This window comes from Scylla paramamosain, chromosome 46 (assembly GCF_035594125.1).
Source record: "Scylla paramamosain isolate STU-SP2022 chromosome 46, ASM3559412v1, whole genome shotgun sequence".
Classification (NCBI taxonomy): Eukaryota; Metazoa; Arthropoda; class Malacostraca; order Decapoda; family Portunidae; genus Scylla; species Scylla paramamosain.
In genome coordinates, this window is record NC_087196.1 from 5,889,662 (window position 1) to 5,903,719 (window position 14,058).

Below are 14,058 nucleotides of genomic sequence, written 5' to 3' on the forward strand. Positions count from 1 at the left end.
GAAAAGAACACGATAAGTTAATTCTTCAAAAAATCTCTGCAATTACTAACTAAACAAGAACAATAGATATGAGGATACAAATGTACTGTATCCTTCACTATATTGTCCTCTGCTACTTTGAATGCTCTATCCTCTTAAAACTTCAAACCCACAAACGTAGTATAAATCACACTTCTTTTCTAAATATACAAAACAAGATACTGAAATAAAAAGAAAATACATAATATAAAGTGCACCGCTTCAAAAACTCCTCTCTGGCTGATGCTGGCGATGATTCCCGGGCGAGCGTTGTTTACTTCTCCCTCACACGTGCCACTGGTGTTGTTTTCCTTCATAACTGTGCAATTACAAGACGTAGAGAGCTGAGGGCGTGAGGAGCAGGTAATGTGGTCTTGACCTGTGTATGTGTAGTGGGCGGGGGCGTCAAGGAAAGCGTGTTTGCATGGTAGGGAAGGATAATCAATGGGGAGGATTGGGGACAGACGGACAGAAATGCGAATTAGTTGTAATATTTCATCCTGTAGAAAAATAAAAGAGAAAACTATAGATAATAATGTAGTTTGTGGGCAGCTCATCCAAAGGTGTTTTATGCTTGTCACGTGTCGTGCATCCTGTCATTTCCATAAGTGTGTGATGGCTGAAACGCCGCGCCTTGCCTGTACAGTCACACACACACAGCAATGGATAGATGTCTTATATACTTGAAACCTATCTTGCATCCTTGTTTTCCTTTTTCTCTTGTATTCCTTTTCATTTTCTTTTTTCTTTAGTAGCGTTTCATTTCCATAAACATGTAATGACTGAAACAATACTCTGTCCCTCCCCCACACACACACACACACACACACACACACACACACACACACACACACACACACACACACACCAGTGGATGGGGACCTGTATTATTTTTTATTTATTTATTATTTTCTTATCAATATTTTACCTCCTTAAACATAAAAAAAAACTTACACTGCATCACCCGCAGACAACTCCACACAACTATGGATGTGGACCTTTATGACGAGTTCGGCAACTACATCGGGCCGGAGCTTGACTCAGATGAAGAGGAAGAGGAGGAGGATGACGACGACTACCCCGACCCTGAGCAGGACGTGAATGGCTTTGAGGAGGAGGAGGGGGGACCGGGGGAGGAGGAGGAGGTGGCGTCGCAGGCAGTGGTGTTGCACGAGGACAAGCAGTACTACCCCAGTGCTGCTGATGTGTACGGCCCAGAGGTGGAAACTATTGTGCAAGAGGAGGATGCCCAGCCACTCACCCAGCCTATCATTCAGGTGAGGGCACAGTGGGTTAGGTTAGGTTAGGTTGAGGTTAAGTTAGGTTAGGTTAGGTTGATAGATGCCTTCCCTGTACAGCTGGAGGTGAGAAAGTATAGCTGAGAAGGACCTGGCCATCTATCTATCTATCTATTTATCTACCTATCTATCTGTCTACCCATCATCCCCATTTTTCCAAGTTCCCTATTGACTCAGCACTAACAGACCCCTTCCCTGTACAGCTGGTGAAGGTGAAGAAGTTTAGCCATGTGGAGAAGGATCTGCCCATCTATCTATCTATCTATCTATCTATCTATCTATCTATCATCCCCATTTTTCCAACCTCCCTATTGACTCAACACTAACAGACCCCTTCCCTGTACAGCCGGTGAAGGTGAAGAAGTTTAGCCATGTGGAGAAGGACCTGCCCATCACCAGCTATGACCTGGAGTTCCTGGCCGACCTGATGGACAACCCGGGCCTGGTGCGCAACATTTCCCTCATTGGTCACCTGCACCACGGCAAGAGCACCTTTGTGGACTGCCTCATCCACCAGACACACCCAGAGTTCAGGTGTGTTGGGTTATGCTTCTTGTAGGGGTTGTTTGTGTTTGTTTGTGTTTGTGTTGCTGTTCTGTTGCTTTTTTCTGTTTGTGTTTGTGTTGGTTTTCTGTTAATTTCTGGTTCTGTTACTTTTCTGTTTGTTTGTTTGTCTGTGTTGCTGTTCTGTTCACCTCTTGTTCTGTTACTTTCCTGTCTGTCTTTGTTTGTTTTTGTGTTGGTTTTCTGTTCATTTCTGGTTCGGTTACTTCTCTGTGTTTGTTTGTCTGTTTGTGTTGCTGTTCTGTTCATCTCTGGTTCTGTTACTTTTCTGTGTCTTTGTGTTTGTGTCAGTTTAGTGGGCTTAGGGGTGTTCCATGGGTGTGTCTATTACCTCACCCCAATTCAAGAGTTAACCAGTAACCCCTCACCCTGTGGCCCACCCTCAGGAGCAAGGAGGATGTGCCAGTGAGGTACACAGATACGCTGTTCACGGAGGGGGAGCGTGGCCTCAGCATCAAGGCCACACCCATCACGCTGGTCATGCAGGATGTGCGCAATAAAAGCTTCCTCCTCAACATCTTCGATACGCCTGGACATGTCAACTTCTCAGATGAGGTGAGTTCTCTCTCTCTCTCTCTCTCTCTCTCTCTCTCTCTCTCTCTCTCTCTCTCTCTCTCTCTCTCTCTCTCTCTCTCTCTCTCTCTCTCTCTCTCTCTCTCTCTCTCTCTCTCTCTCTCTCTCTCTCTCTCTCTCTCTCTCTCTCTCTCTCTCTCTCTCTCTTATAGTGTAGTAAGGCTTTATGTTTTGTGTTTTAGTAGAGATAAGCATATTTAACTAAGGCTTAGATCTACTACTGTTTGAAGTTCCCTTGCTAAAATAACATTCTTTCATACTGCAGATAGTTTTGCTGTAGTGGTACAGTTAGTGTTTGATTAGTAAAGTCTGCCTTTGTTTGAAATGCCCTTGTTGTAGAGAACTCTTTCCTTTTATAGTGCAAAATGTTTTTATCTAGTGCTGCAGTTTGTGGAGAATTGATATTGTGTGTTACTGTTTGCAATGCCCTCATGTATTGCAGACAGCTTTATTCTGCAGTTGGTGTTGAATGGATAAAGTCTACTAAAGTTTGAAATTCACTAGCATTTACTTGACACGCACACAGGTGACTGCGGCAATGCGGCTGAGCGATGGCGTGGTGCTGTTCATCGACGCGGCAGAGGGTGTGATGCTGAACACGCAGCGGCTGCTGAAGCATGCGGCGCAGGAGAGGCTGGCCCTCACCGTGTGCATCAACAAGGTGGACCGCCTCATCCTGGAGCTGAAGCTGCCGCCGCAGGACGCGTACTACAAGCTGCGGCATATTGTGGAGGAGGTGAACTCCCTGCTGCAGCAGTACACAGACCAAGACAACCCTCAGATCATCTCCCCCCTGCTGGGCAACGTGTGCTTTGCCAGCTCCCAGTATTCCCTCTGCTTCACCCTCAAGTCCTTTGCCAAGCTGTACTCGCAGCACTACGGCTACGATATCCCCCTGGAGGACTTCTCCCGCCGCCTGTGGGGGGACATCTACTTCAACCCGCGCACTAGGAAGTTCACCAAGAAGCCTCCCACATCCACAGCACAGAGGAGCTTTGTGGAGTTCATCCTGGAGCCGCTGTACAAGATCTTCGCACACATCGTGGGTGATGCGGACACACACCTGGAGTCGCTGATGGAAGAACTGGGCCTGCACATGAGCAAGGAAGAGCAGCGCATGAACATCCGGCCGCTGCTCAAGCTGTTCATGAGCAAGTTCATTGGGGAGTTTGACGGGTTTGTAGACATGTGCGTGCAGCACGTGCCGTCCCCTCAGGCCTACGGCAAGCACAAGGTGGAGTCCACCTACACAGGGCCACTGGACAGTGACCTGGCCCTCACCATGATGCAGTGCGACCCAGAGGGGCCCCTTGTGGTCCACACCACCAAGCAGTACCCCAATGAGGATGCCACCACCTTCCACGTGTTCGGCCGCGTTATCTCTGGCACCATCCGGGCCAACCAGGAGGTGCGGGTGCTGGGGGAGAAGTACACGCTGATGGACGAGGAGGACTCACGTGTGCTGACTGTGGGGCGGCTGTGGGTGTCGGAGGGACGTTACAGCATTGAGGTGAATGCCGTGCCCGCTGGGAACTGGGTGCTCATCGAGGGCATCGACGAGCCCATTGTCAAGACGTCCACGCTCACCGACCTGCCGCCAGCCAGCGAGCTCCACATATTCCGGCCGCTCAAGTTCAACACACAGTCGGTGATCAAGATCGCGGTGGAGCCGGTGAACCCCTCTGAGCTGCCCAAGATGTTGGATGGCCTGCGCAAGGTGAACAAGTCCTACCCGCTGCTGAACAACCGCGTGGAGGAGTCTGGGGAGCACGTCATCCTGGGTACGGGTGAGCTGTACCTGGACTGTGTCATGCACGACTTGCGCAAGATGTACTCCGAGATCGACATCAAGGTGGCAGACCCTGTGGTGAGCTTCTGTGAGACCGTGGTGGACACCTCCTCCCTCAAGTGCTTTGCTGAGACGCCCAACAAGCGCAACAAGGTGACCATGATCGCTGAGCCCCTGGAGCGTGGCCTGGCAGAGGACATCGAGGGGGAGGTGGTGCAGATCTCCTGGGACAGGCGGCGCCTCGGGGAGTTCTTCCAGACGCGCTATGACTGGGACGTGCTGGCGGCCCGGTCCATCTGGGCCTTCGGGCCGGACCACAGCGGCCCCAACATCCTGGTGGACGACACGCTGCCCTCCGAGGTGGACAAGAATCTGCTATCCTCTGTGCGAGACTCCATTGTGCAGGGCTTCCAGTGGGGCACCCGCGAGGGGCCACTGTGCGAGGAACCAATCAGGAACTGCAAGTTCAAGATCCTAGATGCAGTGATTGCAGAGGAGCCATTGCACCGTGGAGGTGGCCAGGTGATCCCCACAGCGCGGCGCGTAGCCTACTCTGCCTTCCTGATGGCCACGCCGCGCCTCATGGAGCCGTACTACTTCGTGGAGATCCAGGCGCCAGCAGACTGCGTGTCCTCCGTGTACACCGTGCTCACCAAGCGGCGTGGCCACGTCACGCAGGATGCGCCTGTGGCTGGCTCCCCACTCTACACCATCAAGGCCTTCATCCCCGCCATTGACTCCTTCGGCTTTGAGACTGACCTGCGCATGCACACGCAGGGCCAGGCATTCTGTCTCAGTGTGTTCCACCACTGGCAGATCGTGCCCGGCGACCCGCTGGACAAGAGCATCGTGATCCGCCCCCTGGAGCCGCAGCCTGCCACGCACCTGGCCAGGGAGTTCATGATCAAGACGCGCCGCAGGAAGGGCCTGTCCGAGGATGTGTCCATCAACAAGTTCTTCGACGACCCCATGTTGCTAGAGCTGGCCCGCCAGGACGTCACCCTCAACTATGCCTAGACACGCTCCCTCTGGCTTGCGTCCGTCGCCCCACCTCCCCTCACACACACTTGTATCTGGGTGTTGTCTGCTGCACACACACCTCAGCTATCATTACTGTGGTGTTGTCTGCTGCACACACACCTCAGTTTCCTGTTATGGTGTTGATGGTGTTTTCTGCTGCTCACACACCTATTTTTTTCCATGATGGTGTTGTCAGCTGCCTGAACACTTCATTACTGGGCAGTTTGTGTTACTCAAACTCCTAATGGAAGGTGGCACAGTGCATTACACACTTCTGACATGAAACATCCAACCCAGCAGAGGAAAATAAGACTGTTTAGTGAAATAATAGTGATAATACTGATTTATGTCACAGGAAGTAAGAGAAAAATAAGACTGTTCAATGAAATAATAATAATAATAATAATGCTGATTTTTTTATATTGTAGAAAAACAAAATCTATATTGCTGTATTTGAAGGAATATTTGGCAAGAGAGAGGTGGAAGGAGCTCAGCAGTGGCCATGCTCCTCAGGGGTGCTGCCGAGAGGAGTGAGGCGCCTTCGGTAGACAGCTACATAGGTAGACAGTCTGTAGTAAGATAATTTTGAGACATCCACATTATTCTAAAATTAGTAAAAGATGATATTTCTTTTTTTTTTTAATGTTCTTGAGGTAAATAATTTTGGTACAGATTCATGTCATTTTAAAATTAGTATAAGATTTTTTTGTTATTTAGAAGTAAATGACTTGTATGATATTTCTGTCACTACAACACAGCATTTCTGGTCTATACAAAAGAGGTTGATATATTGCCACCTGTTTGAAGCTTAATCCTTTAAAATCTGGGTGGCTTCCTATAACATATCAAATCAGTATATTCAAAATTGAAATTGTACAAAACTAGATACTTCCACGTAGAGAATTTTACTGTACACAACGCACAGCTCATTGATTGTAAGACAGCATCCGTGAAACTTAGTGAAAACATAATCTGATCCTAAATAAGAGTACAAGACAAGCACCGGATGCAGAGGGTTAATCATTGGGAGTTAAGCCTTGTTATGGTGAAAATCCGAGAAGTTTGGCAGTTTGTATATTAGTGAAGCTCTCGGTATTCCATTCAGAGGTGCTGCGGTTGTGGTCCGTGAAGATTGGCAGAAATATTTGTCTATTTGATGTGTAGTAATTGAGACAGATTCTTATTGTTCTTAAAATTTTATAGTATGAAGTTTTTTTATGTATTGCTTTTTGTCTCTGATGCTGTATTTGTCTTGTGTAATTATGTAATTATTTTTTTTATCTTGTTTGTTTTTTATTTATATATATATGTACATGTTTTTATTTTTTTTCACATTCATTTTCTTTTTATTATATGTTAGGAGTGGCCAAGAGCATAAAGCATATATAAAAAGGCGTCTCACTGTGCTGTTTCTCAAAGATTCAACCACAGGAAGCTCCAAAAATCAAGCAACACAACGTACATTATATTGTTTATTGCGTCATTGTGTACATGTGAGTGCAACTGAAGACTGTGGATGTGTTAGGGTTGGCTTCACAGTTTTGTACATTGAGTCAAGTACAAATTATTGAACACTTCTCTGCTGGTTTGCTTCACCAACACCAATTGCCCCTTGGATATTGACGTGTTTCTGCCCTTCGTGTGTCTGTGTTATTGTTCTTTTCTTAACCTTCACACTTTTCACTTTTTTCTTTACTTAGAAATTAACCGTTCACAACTTTCTTTTTTTTTTTCTAGTTTTCTTCAGATATTTTTTTCTACATATTATTTTTTTCTTTTTGTACATTTCATCCTTTCATCCTTTTATCTCTTTCCTCAGATATTGATTTTACTACTAATATATTTCCTCACATATGTATTTTCTGTGTGTGTGCATGTGTGTGTGTGTGTGTGAACCCAACCATACTCTACTATAAGCACAACAAAAATGAATGGCAGTTGCATTAAGTCATCCCATGGACAGCAAAAAATTCCATCACCATGACACAAGGTACAGACAGACATTAGGGAACACAGAGGCTACATTTCCTGCCTCAGCTGCCCTCACTGCTCACTGGCTGGGAATCCTGCTCCTCCTTCTTCTTCTCCTCCTCCTGCTTATCCTGTGTCTGCTGTTCCTCCCACTTCTGCAGGACGGAATTGGGCACCTTGTCGTATCCCTTCTTCAGAGTGGCCCCGCTGAAGTCAAACCCTGGATTCTGTGGAAGGAAATGACAGTTAGGGAATAAAAACACTAATAATTGGTCTTTATAACTTCATGCAACACACACAACACCCTAAAAACACCAGTCAACACAAAAAATACTCTAAAGACACCTTCAAACACTCCCAAACACTGACACAACACACACAACACACCTCCATCTGGAAGTGCTCAAGGTCCAGTTTTTTCCGCATCTCAAGCTGCACAAAGGGATCGGCCAGGAAGCGGTCGGTGAGCAGGCCCTCCCACAGGGTCTCCTTGGTGCACGCGTCCGCTTTGGTCATGGCTATGTGCAGCAGCTTCTTGTCCTCCAATGTCCACACTGTCTCATCTGCCCGCACCACTCCGTACAGTGTGCCCTAGGGGTGTGGGGGAGCAGGAGGGATGGTGTGTGTTTAGCCTGTGTTTGTCTACTTGAGTTGCAATGTATAGGGGCTGAGTTTTTCTGCATGACTATACTAATGAGTTTGAAAATTGCCAAAAAAAAGTAGAAATAGAAGTAATAAACCATTAATATACAATAATAGATATATCACTCAAATGAAAAAGATAAGGAAATTATATCAAATGAAATATATGGAACTTGTATGAAGAATAACGCTATAAAACTGTAGAAAATGGTGCATGAAAACTGTACAGAAATAAAATAATGCAAAAATATTGCAAAGATAACACAGAAATAACTGTTTTAAGCAAATTTTGGGAAAGGGACAATTTTTTTTTATTTATTCATTCTATTTTACATCAATTTGCTTTATTATTTACTTATATAAAGCACCCTCAAAAACATTCCCAGACACCCTCAAAATATCCTCAAACATCCTTTAAACATTCCCAAACACCTTCAAAACATTCCCAAACACACCAAAACATTCGATAACCCCCTCAAAACACTCCAAATTACCTTTAAAATAACCCAAAATCCCCCAAAATGCCCTCCATGTATGTAGCATCATTCTATTTACCCACGCCACACTCACCTCAAAGACCACGGCCCCCAGCACCACCACTTTAATGTGGGATGGCCGCACCTCCACCTGCACTGCCTTCGACCGCGTCCCCTCCGGCAGCTCCACCTCCACGTGCACCTGTTAACATACATCACTATGGTTATCTTCCATAATACAGGGTAATGGATGTTGCTCTCTCTCTCTCTCTCTCTCTCTCTCTCTCTCTCTCTCTCTGCTTTTCGTTTTTATCACAAATCATTAGTTTCTGAGGGGATGAGACAGTTGTAAGGATGGGTAAAAAAAAAATACATATATACATAAAGTAATGATTTGCGGAAAAAAAAACAACAAAAAAAAACAACCAGGTTAATTCATAACAGACCGGGAATAAAATAATTTTGCCTAGTTTTGTTAGGAATAGAGCGACTTGTAAAAAATTGACCCCCAACATCCCACACTACCTCTGCCACAGTCTGCCACCAGCGACCCCATTCCGTCACGCAGGGTACAAAGCCGCTGCGCTCGTCAAAGTTGGTCTCCACGTAGTCAGGCATTTTCCAGCCCTGCAATGAGAGGTTGGGTGAACAAGGGGGCACTTGCTTAAACTGTCACGAAGCCAGTCACCAAGCCTACAGGTGGTTACAGGTGTGTGTTGCAAGTGTGTACCTGTGAGGAGGCAGATGAGGTGCTTAGGAAGATGCCAAAAAGGTGCCAGGAAAGGTGTGAAGGTGTAGGGCTTCTGTCACTCTGCTGTCTTCTCTGCTCTGTTGCCAGGTGCGTGAAGTCACTCTGCCGCCATATTGGAAATCCTCTTCCAATTATTACAATACTGAAATTAATACAGGTTAAATTTAATTACAGTTTTTTTTCTTTACAGTATGAAAGATAAGTTTTTCAGTATAAAACTAACTTAATAAGTAACTAATGCTAGATAGGGGAGAATATTATGAGGTGTCCAGGTAAGATGACAATTGGATTCATCACAGAAATTTGGCTTTCTATTCTATAGCTATCTATATAAAGATTAAAGAAAACGTGTAAACAAAAGTGTTTGGAGGGGAGACATTATTTATAAGCCTTGCGTTCGGGTTCTACTTTCGGATAATTTTAATATTGATTTTTGTCGCCTGGTCTCCGTTTTTTGATGGGGAGGTCTCGTATTTCAGCTAAGTTTGAGAGAGAGAGAGAGAGAGAGAGAGAGAGAGAGAGAGAGAGAGAGAGAGAGAGAGAGAGAGAGAGAGAGAGAGAGAGAGAGAGAGAGAGAGAGAGAGAGAGAGAGAGAGAGAGAGAATGTTGTTATTTGATTAATTTATTGCGGATGGAAACGCGGCAGTCTACAGAAATGCACCATACAAAAATACTTCTGACAGTATAAATTGATAATTAAAATAATCACATCAAGAAGGCAAGCAGGTTGTGGTGAGGCAGCGTTATAGAATGTAAGTTTCAAAGGCAGTGACAGCAAACATAAATGAATTAACAATAGAGTGAAGCTGGGCTTTTATAAGTTGAAAGTAACTGTGGGATTGTGGGCTGAGAGAGAGAGAGAGAGAGAGAGAGAGAGAGAGAGAGAGCATTTTAGTTGAGCCTATCCTACGCTGGTTCGTGTTTGCTGCGGTGACACGGTGCAGCAGTCAGTGAAGTTTTCGTTCATAATCACGCAGCTGGTGTGTAGTGGGGAAAGGGAAGTGAGGATATTTATATTATTTGAATTATTATTTGATAACATGTCAACGTGTGTGTGGGTGGGTGGGTGGGGTGGGTGGGTTGAGGAGCAGTAACAGGTGGCGCTGGGGAGGCAGGATCGGTGGTTGGGTGGCTGGCTGCAGTGTTTTGGTCAGTACTGGTCAGTCTTGCCCCACACTTTCTATTAATCAGTGTTTCCGTATTCCCGGCAGCTTCTCCCTGCACCGAGCACCGCCAAGCAGCACCAGAGTGGCACGAGTACATAAGGTGAGTCCAGCGGTGACAGCCTCCCCTCAGTTAGCCTTTCTGCCTTCACTACCCCACCCTCCTCCTCCCTGTAGTGTCTTGTACTCGTTTATTTAGGTTTTATTATTCGTTTTTTAGGTATTTTTTGAGGTTGTTGATTTATTTTTAGATTTTATTTACATCTGAATCCGGAAACAGCTGGAGATTTAGGCAAATATTGAAGGTTCGTCAATATGTAAACAAGCCGTCAGCTAGGGTAGAGACGGGCGTCAGTGTTTTTAGTCATTATTTGCTTCGTCTCTCACTTATTGAAAGCCAAACATGTCATAAGATGGAGCCACATGTCTACCCTTCATATCAGCTGGTCAGATAAATCCGCCATTCCCTAGTTCCGGTGTCATGAAGGAATAATTAAGGCAACATGGCCGCCGGTACCCTTACTGATGTCGCCGCCGAGGGCCGCCATGATGGATTGCTACCTGTTCCAGCTTGTGAGGTTCCAATATTTTTTCTTTTTTTCTGAATGACTTTATTTGGCCTCTATAGTAAGATTTTATGGTTTCTAAAAATATTTCGTTGCTTTAAAAGTGTTTTTCTTGCTTCAATGAAGTAAATGTGCTGAATTTGCTGTTGTTTTTTGCGTAAATAGAGGGCGGTCTTAATGGTGTGTTTTACCCTACTCAGTTTTTGGCTTTTTTATTTGAGGCTGTAATGAAAGTTTTGTTGCTTCAAAAAATCGTTTATGATATTTAAGCTGTTTTGCGTTCCTGTCGAGTTAAGTATGTGGAATTTAAAATAGCTTTTAATCCCGTTAAAAGTGGTGATTTTGTCATTTTTTAGATTGTTTATTTCTCTATTTCAGCTTGTAACTAACTTTGCATTGTTTTAAAAAATAGTTCAGATTTTTTAAAGTGTTTTTTCATTGGTGTAAAGTGAAATGAGTGGACTTTTCAATGGTTTTAATGGTGTCATAGGTTCCAACATTTTTTCATATTTCATATTAATATTTCTTTACAACTACTCAGGCTTGAGATGTTTTGATATTGTGAATATTAATTAAAGTAATTGTCAAATCAAAATATATAAGGCATTCGAGCCTAGCTTCATTTTTTCTAGGGGTCAATTTTAAAATGAAATACGTTACGTACGTAAGCCAACGACCGGCGGCAACTCGCCTGTGACGTCATCAATGGCCGGGGACTTGCCCGGCTGCAGTGTCTCTTGGTCAATATTTACCGTGATTTCCAGTGTTTCCCAAGTATTTCCATCTGCTTATAAACTCAGGCACGTAGATATTACTAGTAGAAGGAGGAAAATAAGAGAAATGGAGGAGGAGGAGGAAGAAATAAGGAGAAATGGAGGAGGAGGCAAAACACTAAACAGCAAAAAGACAATCTTTAGCTTAGTTTCCCTTGCTGTGCTGCCATTCTCTAATATTTGGTGTGTTTTGGGTATTTTAAGTGAGTTTCGGGTGTATTTAGGAGTATTGTGGCTGTTTTTGAGTTTGTCTTAGGAGTGTTTAGGATGTATATTAGCTGTTATCAGTGCGTTTTGGGTGAGTTTAGGATATTTAAGTGTAGTTAGATTGCTTTTAGGTGTATTTTACGTATTTTGAGTGTTGTTTTGAGTGTATTGTGGAGTGTTTTGGTGTGTTTGGGGTTATATTGAGGTGTTGTGAGTGTGTCTTGGGTTTATTTTGTGTGTTTTAAGTGTTTTGGGTGAGTCTGGGTGTGTGCGGGGTTCTTTTGGGTGTATTTGATTGTGTGTAGGGCGTATTCTGTAATATTTGGTGTGTTTTGGATGTATTAAGTATGTTTTTGGTGTATTTAGGAGTGTTGTGGGTGTTCTGAGTGTGTTTTGGGTCTATATTAGCTGTTATTAGTGTGTTTTGGGTAAATTTTGGATGTTTATGTGTAGCTTAGGATGTTTTCAGGTGTATTTTACGTGTTTTGAGTATTGTGGGGACCCAGATCATAGGCGTTTTGGATGTTTTTTAGCGTGTTTTGGGTGAGTTTTGTGGGAATATCAGGGTGTTTTGAGTTTTTTGGATGTTTTTAGCGTGATTTGGGTATGTTTGAATGAAATTTTGGGTATGTTTGGGTGTTGCAGGGAGTTTTGAGTGTGTTTTGGATGTTTTTAAGCGTGTTTTAGGTATGATTGGATGAGTTTTATTATATTTAGGGGCGTTTTGAGTGTGTTTTGGGATGATTTGAGCGTCTTGGATGTATCTGGATGAGTTTTGCTATATTTAATGATGTTTTAAGTGTGTTCCGGGGTGTTCTGAGTGCAGTTTGGGTGTGTTCGGGTGATCTTCGTGGGTGTTTTGAGTGTGTTTTGGAGTATTTTGGCCACTCGCCACCTAATAACCCAAATAACGTAACTTAAACACCACAACCTCACCAGATCTTATCGTAACATATACAGTACAACCTTATCAAGTTTGTTATGCCTACAAGGGTTTGCCACACTCCAGACACTGCGCAGGTACTCGTGAAAAAGTCTTTCTGCCTCTCCTCCCACACACCACACCAACCTAATTCTCTCTCTCTCTCTCTCTCTCTCTCTCTCTCTCTCTCTCTCTCTCTCTCTCTCTCTCTCTCTCTCTCTCTCTCTCTCTCTCTCTCTCTCTCGACTGTTTCTCAAAGCCATAAAGGCATAACAAGTAAATACCAAGAAGACAAGATTTACCTTAGTTTCCCTTGCCGCGCTGCCATTCTCTGTAATATTTACCCTGGCTGAGACTGTCGTACTTATTATTAATGTTGTTATTATTATTGTTTTTGTTATTATTATTATTATTATTATTATTAGTAGTAGTAGTAGTAGTAGTAGTATTTCCGGGCTTAGTATTATATATAAGCTTTCTCCTTCCTACAAATTGCTTAAAAAAAAAAAAAAAAAAACTGATTCTAACCATGCATCTTGAAACCTCTGTGTTAATATTCCTTGAGGGATGGTCTGAGGAGAGAAGCCTCCAATATTAAAAGAATTTTTATGCATTTCCTTCACCTCCAGGCCTCCCTCCTTTACTGCCCCCTCCTTCACACATCCCCAAGGCTCCTTCACCCCCCTCCGTGTGTTATCCTAAGCCCTCCATCCTGTAATATTTGGGAAAGTGTTAGGCTTTGTAAGATCCCTCCCGCTCTTCCTTCCTTGGGATTCAAAATGTGCGGGAAATTTGAAGGTTTATAAATGCATTGGTTTATTCGTGTGTGTGTGTGTGTGTGTGTGTGTGTGTGTGTGTGTGTGTGTGAGATCTCTCTCTCTCTCTCTCTCTCTCTCTCTCTCTCTCTCTCTCTCTCTCTCTCTCTCTCTCTCTCTCTCTCTCTCTCTCAGCCCACAGTATGTTGACTTAGCCACAGCCCCCCCCCCCCCCCCCAGTTTAGATCTCCCCCATTTTAACAATCACTCTCTCCTCAGGCTGCGCGGGTGTCTCCGGCAGCCTACAGTATGTGTACACACACAGACAGACATCTCTGAAGGAAGAAAATGCTGTGTGGTGGACAAAATTATAAGACAATAAGAAAATAAAGGCACAAGACTTAGAACTATTATTTTTTTTTCTCTCCTTTCTTTAGGTCAACATGTTATCAAAATATTTATCGTTATACAAAAGTTCAAAGTGTTGTAATGATAAGTAATGATAATAAACTAACACTAAAGAAAATATAAACTTGATGAAAGATAATAATAATAATAATAATAATAATA

At 44.0% G+C, this 14,058-nt stretch overlaps 2 protein-coding genes and 1 long non-coding RNA gene across 3 annotated transcripts; 2 read left to right on the forward strand and 1 right to left on the reverse strand.

Moving 5' to 3' along the window:
- The first annotated feature begins 247 nt into the window (after nucleotides 1-247).
- On the forward strand, nucleotides 248-6,840 carry LOC135094734 (116 kDa U5 small nuclear ribonucleoprotein component-like). Its single transcript, XM_063995069.1, has 5 exons — nucleotides 248-381; nucleotides 989-1,295; nucleotides 1,663-1,850; nucleotides 2,267-2,435; nucleotides 2,980-6,840. Exons 2-5 carry the CDS (start codon nucleotides 1,005-1,007, stop codon nucleotides 5,257-5,259), a joined length of 2,928 nt encoding a protein of 975 aa, XP_063851139.1. The 5' UTR covers nucleotides 248-381; nucleotides 989-1,004; the 3' UTR covers nucleotides 5,260-6,840.
- LOC135094737 (nudC domain-containing protein 2-like) lies at nucleotides 6,722-9,213 on the reverse strand. The gene is made up of 5 exons (XM_063995073.1): nucleotides 9,082-9,213; nucleotides 8,877-8,978; nucleotides 8,446-8,553; nucleotides 7,621-7,824; nucleotides 6,722-7,460 (listed from the first exon to the last, which is right to left on the reverse strand). Exons 2-5 carry the CDS (start codon nucleotides 8,967-8,969, stop codon nucleotides 7,296-7,298), a joined length of 570 nt encoding a protein of 189 aa, XP_063851143.1. The 5' UTR covers nucleotides 8,970-8,978; nucleotides 9,082-9,213; the 3' UTR covers nucleotides 6,722-7,295.
- A 978-nt stretch (nucleotides 9,214-10,191) lies between these two features.
- On the forward strand, nucleotides 10,192-13,895 carry LOC135094738 (uncharacterized). Its single transcript, XR_010263955.1, has 2 exons — nucleotides 10,192-10,368; nucleotides 13,768-13,895. It is a non-coding gene; the product is annotated as an uncharacterized LOC135094738 (long non-coding RNA).
- Nucleotides 13,896-14,058: the final 163 nt, after the last annotated feature.